Raw genomic sequence first — 13,267 nt, forward strand, 5'->3', positions numbered from 1 at the left:
CCTTTTCAACCACCCCACCAAACCCCCACCCTCTCTTCTATTTCACCGCCAATGTTGACTTCACCACCACCACCACCCCACCACCACGATTAACCTGGCCCCCGTCTCTCTGTCCTTGTTTGTCGTCTGCCCTCACCGATGTCTGTCCTGCCCTCTTTTGCTATACTGGTTTGTGCTGGTTTGGTTTCTATCGTGTACGTGTTCCGTTTCTGCTTTTGAATACTCTGTTTATTTCTCTGTTTCTGCCCGGGTTGGTTTATCGTGGGATTGTAAATATCTCCTCGTGTGCATCTTGCGGGGCGTCTCTCGGGGGCAATCCGACTACGTTGCCTCCTTTGACTTCCATTTAACTCCTCATCCACTTCAAACAACCCCTCGCTTCCTCTAACGAACACCGCGAATCCCCATGTGCGCCCTGTGATCCACCTTCTCCATGTTAACGACCTCATCCCATTCACTGCCCTACCCTGGCACCGACGGGTAACCTGCATCCTAATTGCCTCCTCACTTCATATGCTGCAAATCCCCACAACACCTCTGCCATGCTCTCTATCTTGCTGTCTCTCTCTCTCTCTCTCTCCCTCTCTCTCTCTCTCTCTCTCTCTCTCTCTCTCATTACTCAAATTAACATCGGCGAGCACCTCTCTCTTTGACCCTCACACCCTCACTGCCCGCCCCTCATCCCTCACCGCTGCCATTGCCTCCTGCTTCTTCCCCCTCCCTCTTGCTTCTCCTCCTCCTCCTCATTTTCTTCATTCCCTCTGCCACCTCCTCCAACCCTTCTTATCCCTCACCGCCATCATCTCTTCCTCCCCCTGCTCCCCCTCCTCCCCCTCCTCCCCAACTTGCCCTCTTCTACTCCTCCCCCCCCCCCCCCCCCTCCTCATCCCTCACCTCTTCCATCTCCTCCTCCTCCTTCCTTTCTCCCTCCCCCTCCCCCTGCCCCCACCCCTTTACCTCTCCCTCCCCCCCCCTCCTCCTCCAAACTGCAGCAGCGTCAACAGCGCCAACAGTAGCGCCTCCCGCTCGTCAGGGGGGGGGGGAGGTGGGGGCTCCCAGCCCCACTCACCCACCTCCTGCTCCTCTTCCTCCTATCGCTACCGCAGCGGCCTGTCCTACCAGCCGCCGCCGCCGCCGCCGCCGGGGGGGGGAGGCGGGGGGGGAGGGGCCGGCTGCGTGGCGGCCCACCGCCTCAGCAGCGTGTCGTCGCACGACTCGGGCTTCGTGTCGCAGGACGCCAACGTCTACTCCAAGCCGCCGTCGCCCATGCCCTCCGACATCACCAGTCAGGTAAGGGCGCGGCCCCCGGCGTCGGCATGGCAATGCGCACGCACGCCGACACACACAGAGATTCTCAGTAACACAGGGTTCATTTGCTGTGGTGTTTGCTGCCCTCTGCAGGTGAAAGAAGGCGCAGCATGTTGAAATTGCAAAAATATACTACAATGCTGGACAATTGCCAGAGTCCAGAGGGAATCAAAACAATAACTGTGTATTCACTCTGACAGCATTGTATTGTTGGTCAGGAGCGACGTGGCTGTGACAATGCGGTTGGTTTGAGGACAACATCAGAAAAAACTAGACAGACATTCAGGCAGCTGAAGAAACATGTTTAGGATAAAGTGTTCCCAGCCGTCTTGGTCTAAAATGTTTGTTTAGGCACCACTGAAGGCCATTTCATTATCCGTCTACACAAGCAGCTGCTATTTCCTTTTCTTTTAGAAATTGCGCTGTCCCATTTTAGTTTTTGTAATGGTTGAAAAATCTTGGCCAGGCTTAAAGAATGTTTTCAAAATGGGCTGGCAAACAAGCCAGCCTGCCTATTACCAGCGACTTCAAGCAAAGAATTTGAAGCCTTTTTATGTAGTTGATTTTGTTTCAAAACCTTGGAACCAGCTCATGGGAAGAAATATTGTTCCTACATGTCTTTTCTTTTGACGTAAATTTCTGAATCAAGCACTCAGCTTCAGCGAGTGCTGTGCCTGCTTCATGGTTGGAATCCAGATGTCGTGCACTGAATGCAGTAAATGGGCTGTGACTGGTTCACTCTTGGTTGTTTCTTTTCTGCTTTGTTTCCTCTTCTACTTTCTCTTGGTTTTTGACGTTTTTTTTTTTCTCCTTTCATATTCTCTGCCTCTCTCTCTGTCTGTCTGTCTGTCTGTCTGTCTGTCTGTCTGTCTGTCTGTCTGTCTGTCTGTCTGTCTGTCTGTCTGTCTGTCTGCCTGTGTCTCTCTCTCTCTCTCTCTCTCTCTCTCTCTCTCTCTCTCTCTCTCTCTCTCTCTCTCTCCCTGTCTGTATCTCTCTGTCTCTTGGTCTGCGGTGTAGAAGTCGTCCAGCTCTGCGTCTTCAGAGGCTTCAGAGACCTGCCAGTCAGTGTCCGAGTGCAGCTCCCCCACTACTGTGAGTACCACCATGAGTCAGACCTTCTATTTAATAACACATGCCCCGAAATTAGCAGCAGGAAATCCGTAACTTCATCCCTTTCGGTGAGGGTTTTACCACCATTGTGGTAAAACATTGGCAGTATGATAACTCTGCATTGCCGCTCTGTCACTTTCTGACATCCTGAAGTAGGTTTAGAATTGAACTACTATTAGTCTACTACTCCTAACTATAGTTTTAAAACAACTCTTTTCCTACAAAGAAACAGTATCTTTATAGGTGCATGCTAATGCCTACGTGTGTAGGTGTAGCTCTATCCAATCTACTCTTGATCTATTTCTAATAATTTTTCCCGCTATGATGTGTGTGTGTGTGTGTGTGTGTGTGTGTGTGTGTGTGTGTGTGTGTGTGTGTGTGTGTGTGTGTGTGTGTGTGTGTGTGTGTGTGTGTGTGTGTGTGTGTGTGTGTCTGGAACTGAATGAATGAATGATCCGAACGCACTGGTCCCTCACTGACCATCCACACTGCCGTCTCCCACCATGGGAGACCTTTTCTTCTCGTCTGTACTTTTTCTGTCTCTCTGCCTCTTTGTCTCTCTCTCACTCTCGCTCTCTGACGATGATGTGACTCTGTCTCTCGTTCCGCAGTTTGGCCCGTCCTTCGCTACCTTCCGTCCCTCTCTCTCTCATTCTGGCTCCACCAGACCTCTCTCTGTCATTCTTCCTGTGCCTGCGTCCCCACCATATAATTGCTCCCCCGGGTCCTGCTCCTCTTCTCCCACATCAAAGGTTCCTATCTGGAAGGTTTGTTCCTCCCCATTACGCTTCCATTTCATTTTCTACATTTATTTAATTTCCTTAATTATTACCATTAACATAATTTCACATTTCATTTTTTTTTTTTTAACTGACTCTCAACTCCAGCCCTTCACTTTAATTTTCCACTCACACGTTCATGCCAACAAGCCTCGTTGGCATGATTATTCTGTTTCCGCTCCGTCTCACTCACTTGTTTTTCAATCTCCTACCTTGCGGGGGATTGTCTAAAACACAAAAGGCCATGGAGAGATGACTAATTAGAGCAAAAGAAAACAATTATTTTTTACCAATCAGAACTGCAACCACAAACAATACCCAAAACAGCAGGTATAACTACTCACCCGCACGCACCAACGCACTCGTTTCGGCGCTCACACACACTCAAGAAGACGCCAGGCCGCAACGCTCCGCCCCTATACTCTGCACTCACGACGGAGGGCCTCAAACTGCTGGATAGTGGACGGGTCTGTCACTATCACTCTCTACCTCCTTGTCGCTAACCCCGCCTACCTCTTCAGGATTGGTCCAAAGCAGGTCAGTACGAGCAGCCGGTTGCCGTGGCAGCAGTCCATAGGAGAAAGGAGCCCCTTGATAGGCTGAGGGAGCAGGAGTCGTCTCCAGGCAACCAGGGGTACGGTTCCGGCTCCCACCTCGACCCTGACGGACAGAGGACCCGGATGCATCAGGCAAACATGGCCGCCAAGGTAACGCCGACAAAGAGTAGGCAAATAATAGATGTGGGAACATGGTAATAAACTACAGCTGCAAAGTGTGTGCTGGTTCCAATCCTTCAGGCTTTGGTTCAGCCAATTTGCCATGTTAGATTAAAATGTTCCATGTTTAACCTGGAGAATTGAAACTGTGAATACATGCATGTAACTCCTCTCTAGTAGTAGTAGTTGCTAGTTACAACCAGCCAGGTATTTACCAGCGTATTTTCATTTTGAAGAACAATTGGCATAGGGTTCCTAATACAGGCTTACGTTGTGGCTTTGGAACTGCTTGGAACATGAAGCAGCTTGAATAAATCAAACAAAATGTAGCTCTGTGTTTTCAGTGTGAAAAAACCTGAACAGCTTAGCCACTCACATGGTGGTGCTGGGTTGTGCCTCAGCTTTTTCCCCAAGACAATGTCCATCGATACTACAGTATTCCATAGCAAGAGATACGTATAAATGGACCGTGCTCCACCTTTCCCCAACAATCATTTTAAACCGCACCACACTGTGTGCTGTATCTCGATGGGCTTCAGTGTTCAGTTTGAGACCTGAACACGCTGTGCGCTGTAATTGCCTCTGCTCGCCCTCCCCCAGCACGGAGACGACGTGTCCCCGGCCGCCAGCGACCTGGCCATGGTGCTGACCCGGGGCCTGAGCATGGACCAGCAGAAGAGCAGCCGGGACTCCCTGCAGTACTCCAGTGGCTACAGCACCCAGACCAACACCCCCTCCTGCTCCGAGGACACCATCCCCTCGCAGGGTAAGACGGAGGCAGACAACGGCGGGTGGCGTATTTTGAACGTTGGATCATGAAGGACAAGGGTAGGGGGGGTATTTAACAGGACGACTTGATGATGAGATACGCAGGACCCCTTGGATCAGATGGGTCATCGCACGAGAATTGCTTTGAATAAATGAACAAGCAATTCCGACGACTGATTGTAAATGAAAACAGTTTATGCTGCCGGTATTTCCTTTAGAACCTTCCGTCCTACCGCCTCAATAAAATAAACACATACTAATGTGGTCATTTTCCTTCGGCTCCAATAGACTACGACTGCTACTCTGTGAACGGCGACACGGAGGCCCAGGAGGCACAGAGCGACTTCGACAAGTCCTCCACCATCCCCCGCCACTCCAACATCGCCCAGAACTACCGGCGCATGATCCAGACCAAGAGGCCCGCCAGCACGGCCGGGCTGCCCAGCGGCGTGATGGGGGCCGGGGGCGGGGGCTCCGGCACCCCGGGCACCGCCACCATCCGCCGCACCCCCTCCACCAAGCCCGGCGTGAGGCGCACGCTGTCCAGCGCCGGGCCCATCCCCATCCGGCCGCCCATCGTGCCCGTCAAGACGCCCACCGTGCCGGGCGAGCCGCACCCCCCGGGCTACGCTGCCGGCGGTGGCGGCGGCGGCGGCGTGCCGGTGCGCGTCGGCAGCGAGGAGTGCGTGTTCTTCGCGGGCGCTGAAGAGTCCCACGGTACGCTCGACTACGTGAAGGCGTCGCCCAAGCGCCTCAGCCTGCCCAACACGGCGTGGGGGTCAGGGGCGGGGCTGGAGGTGTACATGCACCAGCAGCAGCAGAGGGCAGGCGGCGGCGGCGGCGGCGTCACCGAGGAAGAGCAGATGATTGCGGCCAACCGCCACAGTCTGGTGGAGAAGATCGGAGAGCTGGTGGCCAGCGCCCAGGCCCTGGGCGAGGGGCAGTTCCCCTACCCCTCCCTCCCGGACGACACTGGGCCCCCGGGGGACGGGGGCCAGGGGGGGGCCGAGGGCCCGGGGGGGGCAGAGGGGGAGGGGGAGGGCGCCGGGGGCGACATGCTGACCACGATCAGGAGAGGCGTGCGCCTCCGCAAGACGGTGTCCAACGACCGCTCTGCGCCGCGCATCTTGTGATCCGAGCGCCGGGCCAGGGAGCCGGTGTTCAGCCGATAGGGGAGAGGCGCTAGGTGTTGGTGTGATGCGATCGGCCGCCTTGTGCACACACACACACACACACACACACGCACACACACACGCGCGCACACACACACACACACACACACACACACACAAACACACACGCTTGTAATGTAGAGAGATCTATGGTATAACGAAACAGAAAAAATACAAAAAAAAACATCTAGACGAAAAATAAAAACAAGTTGTTAGAGTAATGAACAGTCTATTCAAAGGATGATACTGATGATATTAACATAAACACCGGTAATCCACGATGATAATTCAAGTTAAACACCAACCATTGACAGGCTTCTAGCTGGCCGATATAGCTCTTCCGACACACTGTCACTGCGTGTGTTGGATGCATGTTTGTCTTTTAACACCTGTAGATGGAGAGACTGGCAGGCCGGAAGGAAAAAAATAAAAAGATGAGAAAGGAAAAAGAAAGATTGACAGACAAGAGACTGATTGGCCCCCTGTCACCCCGGGCAACCACATGCCCACATCACAACGTGTGGGATGAAGGTTGGAAGAGGCAGGTCGCCGGAAGGGTGAGGGGGGGGGGGGGGGAGGCGGTGTTGGCTCAGGGGGTCAGGGCAGGGGTCAGGGTTCAACTGGGAATAGCGCCGGCTGGATGGGAAAAACCCGAAACTGTCCCGGAGCAGTGATGAACTGTAGTAGCCCACTGAGGACTGAGGCATTGTGGGTATTAGCGCGGGGAGCTAGCGCACATCATTGTACAGGACAAGCGTTGGCATTGAGCCGCGCTAGTACCCGCTTTCCCCTTACTACGTCAGCCCTGCTGGTACGTGTGTGCGTATGTGCATGTGTGTGTAGGTGAGTGTGTGTGTGTGCGTAGGTGTGTGTGTGTGTGTGCGAGGGGGCCGGGTACAGCTCTGCTGCAGGACAGCTGGTCACCCAATGTTGGCAGGGCTTTTTTCTCCTGTGTGTCGTACTCTGTATTTCCTGTTTTTATTGTTGCATCATTACCTTGTTACCACTGTACGGAAAACGTTACAAGAATTAACCCAGGCGTATATATATAAATATATATTCATATATATTTTCTAGAACCAGAAAGAAAATGTTAATAAGAAATGGAGCAATAAATGTGTTTTATTTTCTTGTTTGGCAGAGGAAGGATGGAAGGAGTCAATGGAAGACTTGTACACAAAGGTTGTGGTTTCTCTTTTGACCGATAACATTCAGGCAATCGTGAGGAATGATGAAATCTCTCATGGAATCATGTTTTGATAACTTCTCTCGCTCCTCTCTCTTCATTCGCTTGAGTGACGGATGAAGGTAAAAAATATTAAAGAATTAATGTTTTTTACCGCCAGCGGCCACTAGGTGTCAACATTGTTTTGCATGTTGGACATGGAGCAAGAATGAAAGAATGACGATAGAGCTAAAGTTTAATGTCTGAGAGACTGCTTCTTTAACACCCGGGATGAGAAACATATCATTTGGTTTGCAACGTTGATGGGAGTGGGGTTGAAAGATACAGAAAGTGACATGGAATAGCTCATTTGGAAATATTGTGGGATACAAGGTTGGATAAGGAAGACGTTTGGTAACAATGATGTGCCCTCATGGGGTATCTGAAGGTTTGAACGGAGACATTGTTAAGCCGTTTGGAAATATATGAACGACAATCTGCTGGCCCAGATCGGTTCAAGTTAAAGTCTATTATTTTATAATTTGTATCTAGTATTACACACCATAGGCGGCCATGGGTTACTAATGAGCAGGGCAAGGGTAGATGGACCCATTTCACATTAGTATCAGAGTGGGGTATATACAGGTGTCCCTCCCAACATGAAGATAGCAGCTGTGTTGCACACAAACACACATTACAAGTTTTGGATATTTACTAGAGTTCAAGGGCACATATTGTTTGCCAAACATGAGATTGTAATCAAATAAATAATTAATTAATTAACCCATAATTGGCACGATGAGCTACACCTGTGTGCACGCCGCTGTGACCCTGGTGTCGAACGCGTCCTCGAAAGTTTCAGCTCACCGTAGAAAAGATTAACTGAGAGTCAGAGTCGTTGTGTTTTGTTTTGAGTGCACACTCGTTAGGCGAACGCGCAGGTTTTGGAAACAGAATGTTCTCGACACGTCCAGCTCTGTTCATTAGAGGCTAGAAATTGCTTGCCTTTGGATATGTGAGAAGAATATTTATTTGGGTGATTGAGAGCCTGATGGATTCAGCTCACAGAGGAAAGAAGAGAAGGAGGTTATTTGAGTTGGCGCAGAAAAGGCTGTTAGAAGAGATGAAAAGATGTCAGCGTGTGTGTGTGTGTGTGTGTGTGTGTGTGTGTGTGTGTGTGTGTGTGTGTGTGTGTGTGTGTGTGTGTGTGTGTGTGTGTGTGTGTGTGTGTGTGTGTGTGTGTGTGTGTGTGTGTGTGTGTGTGTGTGTGTGTGGGGGGGGGGGGGGGGGGGGGGTTGGCGTTGGCAAGGAGCATTTTCACTGCCTGTTCATACAATATGGATGTGCTGTAGTTGTGAGCGAGAGTTGGGCGTGCAAACAGACTGGCTAAAGAGGTTTTTGTTTTGTATGGAGATATGAAGTAACACACGGAATTACATTTTGTTGCATCTCTTTTAAGTTATGTGTGTAACTGTTTGACTCTCGAGTCAAATCGTTCTTGTTTAAAATGTAAAAACAGAAACAAAAAAAGAGAGGTAAAAAAAAAGTGCTCTGGGTGTAAGAGAAGCGAGTAAGCAAATGTAAAATATGGATGTAAGATGTGCGATCAGTGCCCGGGTGTCTCTCTATTGACCGTTGAAGTGTAGGCTATAGCAAACTGCATTAACACAAACACGCTTTCCCAAAACGTGATGGGCTTTTTTTTTATTTACCGAACTATGGCTTGTTTCACATTGCTCTCTTAAATGTATTTCTCTAACTTTTCTTTTTCTTATTTTTGCCGTAAATAGAAGCACTGTTTCCAGAAATGTCTACGTGTTTTTGTTTTCATAAAAGAAGAGGGGGAATATTAACTGAGGACACATTTCCATGAGCCTTTGGCATCACTTTTTGCTTGATCTCAAAGTTCAGCCTTCGCATAGGGGTTGGTTTCTCCGCCACGGGTTTCGCTGCGAGCGACACAGAGGTGTATTATATATGCTGTGTAAGACATGAGTCAGGCCGTGGAGTTATTTTGCTCTGCTATCAAGTTGTATCGCTTTCAAAACATCAGCTCAGGTCACAGCAAACAGTACACCTATTGACACTGAACCGCAAGATCCAAGAGAAATTCACCACACATGCATGATTTGGTTTTCCAATATTGCTCATTTCTTGGGTCTTGTTACAGTGCTGACTCTTAACACAGAGACAACAGAACTGAAATGGGGCCCCATACTTTTTTTCATGTCACTCTTAAAGGCCTAGCGTTCAAAGGATAATACAGGTTTTTTCACCAAATTCTATCAGTTTGAGGCAATTGTCATTCACAACAGATCACTGAGCCCCAGGGATATGACCACTATAAACTAAAGCCTTGTTCTATTACCTTATCTTTGCTAACTGTTAATTACCTGTGCCATGACTGAGAACAGACACCAACGGCACACCTAAAACCGGTATTTTCCAGATGGCATTGAAAGTTTATAGTAACACAATGAGGGCGGGCGGATAACTCAATTTATGTTTCACTGTGCTGAACAAACCATAAATATCCTGTCATAGCGAGCTGAAACACCTGTACCTCATATTACATCTGGGCAGAGTGGGCGGACAAACGGGCAATAAAGCCAAACTTATAAAAAACATGAGAGGAATAAACCGGCATTTCAAAAAAGGAATGTCTGGTAGACATCCAGTAAAACAAAGCCACAGACACACACTGCCTCCCCCTGCAATCAGACATATTGACACCCAACGGACCCACTGTATGGACCCAGTCCATCTATCCGTGACGCACACAGACACACACATACACAGCCAAACCCTGTTCAGCTGTATCGAGGTGAGCCTATCTGAATTAGAAATAAGTTTGACATTATAGAAGAGTTCTCTAGCTGTGCACCCGAAGCCCTCTGGCCCATCATGACTAATGAAAAAAACAAAAAAACACTCAGATGTCTTTATTCCACTGTGGCCCACTGTGAATATGTCCTCTCTGTCGCAATATCTCTCTCTCTCTCTCTCTCTCTCTCTCTCTCTCTCTCTCTCTCTCTCTCTCTCTCTCTCTCTCTCTCTCTCTCTCTCTCTCTCTCTCTCTCTCTCTCTCTCTCTCTCTCTCTCTCTCTCTCTCTCTCTCTCTCTCTCTCTCTCTCTCTCTCTCTCTCTCTCTCTCTCTCTCTCTCTCTCTCTCTCTCTCTCTCTCTCTCTCTCTCTCTCTCTCTCTCTCTCTCTCTCTCTCTCTCTCTCTCTCTCTACATCTCTTGTGTCTTCTACCTATTTCCATCAGCCTGCCGCTTACTTGACTGATATCAAGTAAGCTGCTTTTGCTTCTTCAATCTACATTGTGTTTCTCTTGCTGTTTCATAATTTGTGTTTGTGTGTGGTATGACCTCTTTGGGTATGATTGTCTTGGTGGATGGTTATGATGGGTAGAGATGCGTAGTTGTATGAGCCACGCAGGCTTTTTATTAGCTATGGGTCTAATTAGGAACTTATTTTACCACGTGGACGCGCAACAAAGAGCGCGCACGTCTGACGACGTTGACTTCAACCGTTGTGACGTCAATCTCTTTTTCCTCTTGAACTGGGGACGACATTATCGGTGAGTTTGATATATCGCTCACCTGTCACCTATTTGCGTTTTCTTTTAAACAAAGCCACCACGCTACGCTGCTATTGAATCTAGTTTTAAAACGCCTCGTTTGTTTCATTGCTCGCCAAGAAAGACGAATGTGGATTATGACAGTGTTTACCAAATACCCACTGTCCAAAGTTGCATAGTTTTGTATTAAAATCAGAGCCGTCGTCGTGTCAAAAATGTTTTGATAATCAGGCCTTATCGTAATTGCAAGCAAAAATACAAATGTCAGTTAAAGTTCAAATAACATCCCACTCATCTGCTCAGTCCGTCAAGGAATAATATCGTAATATCCTTTAAAATTTAGCGTTTCACCTCTTCCACCAAACCATCTCTAAACCATTTATTTCAAATATTTGTTCCTGCCAGTTCTATTTTCCCTCAGACTAGTTCATCTGAGAAGTCACATTAATTATCTACAGAAACCTCGTCTGAAATCCTCCATTTCTTGACCGTGGAACCATCCACTGCAGTTAGTGAGGGTGTCGATGATTGCTCCAATGCAAGCGACCTTTTAAACACGACTCCTGTGCACAGTATTTAACTGTCTCTTGTTTATTGCTGGAGATGGGAAAATTATCTTTTTCGTAGAGCATACAGTTGCTTTCAGAAGCACTGGTTCCGAGGTCTTAGCTGTGATGGGAGCAACCATAACTCTTCTGTCAACCGTGTGTGTGTGTGTGTGTGTGTGTGTGTGTGTGTGTGTGTGTGTGTGTGTGTGTGTGTGTGTGTGTGTGTGTGTGTGTGTGTGTGTGTGTGTGTTGCAAACGTTCTGCTCCACTGTTCTTCCTTCACATCCCTTTAGTTGTCTGAGTCACTTGGATGATACGTTTCACACAGACACAAACACGCCTATACACACACACACACGTCCACACACTGCATGTGGGCCTATCTTCGTCTCCCCAGGGGTAGATGTGGAGAAGCGATCCACATCCACGGTCACACCATCATAACATAGTAGCTGGGATGGCTTTGTGGTGCCAGTGTCATGGAAACTGAAATTAATGTCTGTTACGCACACACTCTTGGCTCTCTGCGGTAATCTCTCTATCTTCGTCTGTCATTCAATCACCGTCCTTCTCCATATGTCTCCTTCCATATAATTGTGAATGGTCAGCCTCTGTCTGAACGAAATCTCATGAAGGATTAATAGACCAATAAGACCATTAATCGACCACCGAAGCGTTGACCTCCGCAAACTGGGGGCTATTGCGTGAACCTGTGCATTCTAGGTACATACTGTTTGTTTTTCCTCTACGTGTTTGCGTTCGCCTGTTTGTCTGCTGCGGGCCGTGTACTCTCTCTGTCCCCCCTTTTCTCTCCTATCCTGCTCTGCTTTTTATCCCTTCAACTTTATTTATTGTGAGTTTATTTACAAACCTTTTATTTTTATTTTCTTTCGCCTTGGTCGCCGATGGGGAGTTTATAATTTGTCTTCCTTTTCATAAAGTGATTCTTAATTTTCCATTTTTTTGTTAACTTAGTCACTGCTAATGTAACAAAATGCACTGTGATGATTCCAGTATTAATAAAAGTTGTACTTAAACTGTGCTCCAACGAGTGGCCATTGTGTTTTCTATTCAAATAAGGGGAAAAGAAGAACCAATGGTTTCTAAGAAAGAAATCGAAAACACATTGTTTCATAGAATAGATTAACCATGATCGTGATAAAAGTAACTTAGACCCGAACAAATAAAATCATCTACTGACTATATTTAATATTTTGTTCAAACATCCTTTTCGTCGCTCGGATTTCACTGTCAATATGTCTACTAAAATATTATTGGGGGGCTCAATGATAGTTATGTCTACAGTTTATTTGGTGTCTTTGTATCTCCAGCAGGTGGCGATATTGCAACTTCTTAATCAGGAACAGTTTCTAGAAATCTCTCGTACCCCAAGGTTCTGGGTTCAATGGTCCAAGACCGAACAGCCCTGTAAATAGTGTCAACTCATTTGTCTTAAGCTATGTATGGGGGAAAAAACACAACATATTCTTTGTACAATCTGTGGTTTGAATGGATTGTCAAAATCGATGCTATATTGTTATCTTAAATAACCTGATTTAGCTTTCTAATTAAGACATTAGTTGCATGTTTAAGTGATACATATTTAAGAAAATCAAACACTTTTGAAATGAACAATGATCTTGTCATCACTGTACACCAAATTGTATTACCGCAAGGTCCACTAAAACCGACTAGTAGTCTTACTGTATGTGTCTGAAGTAAGTGGTGTGACTATTTTCTGTTGGTTGTCGGATGGACATTCAACTGGCATGTTTTCACTTTCTTTCCCAAACAATTGCGCAGCGAAGAGAGGCGAACTGCATCTGAAATCAGAAGAGAATAGAGGGAGGCTCTATGGTCTTTGTTCACTGGCCGTTCAATACCCTTTTATCGGTTGAAAGAGCATGCACACAAAATAAACAAACAATTGAGTGTGAAATAATGAGAAGTGTGGTCTGTATGAGACACATCTTAGGCGTCCCTTGCGTGTAAAGGGGATAACGAAGGCAGCTCAGGCACATCGGCACACAGCATCCTGCCAACTAGACACTGGTCCGACGAGCAAAGAAATACCCCCGGCTCATTCAACATTGCACTTCCTCAGGCTGCACTACCTTA

At 47.7% G+C, this 13,267-nt stretch overlaps 1 protein-coding gene across 6 annotated transcripts in view; it reads left to right on the top strand.

Moving 5' to 3' along the window:
* mtss1lb (MTSS I-BAR domain containing 2b) overlaps positions 1–7,198 on the top strand; it is a 52,164-nt gene extending 44,966 nt beyond the window's left edge. For 2 of the 6 annotated variants that reach the window (XM_030376392.1, XM_030376393.1), the window contains 6 exons: positions 1,107–1,290; positions 2,326–2,400; positions 3,030–3,185; positions 3,719–3,904; positions 4,514–4,679; positions 4,970–7,198. In XM_030376392.1, coding sequence (XP_030232252.1) covers positions 1,107–1,290; positions 2,326–2,400; positions 3,030–3,185; positions 3,719–3,904; positions 4,514–4,679; positions 4,970–5,814 — 1,612 coding nt within the window. In that variant the 3' untranslated portion in view covers positions 5,815–7,198. Of the gene's footprint in view, positions 1–992; positions 1,291–2,325; positions 2,401–3,029; positions 3,186–3,718; positions 3,905–4,513; positions 4,680–4,969 lie in introns of all 6 variants that reach the window. The other 4 variants (XM_030376390.1, XM_030376391.1, XM_030376394.1 and 1 more) reach the window with 2 other exon arrangements.
* Positions 7,199–13,267: the final 6,069 nt, after the last annotated feature.

The sequence above is a fragment of the Gadus morhua genome, chromosome 14 (genome assembly GCF_902167405.1).
Source record: "Gadus morhua chromosome 14, gadMor3.0, whole genome shotgun sequence".
Lineage (NCBI taxonomy): Eukaryota > Metazoa > Chordata > Actinopteri > Gadiformes > Gadidae > Gadus > Gadus morhua.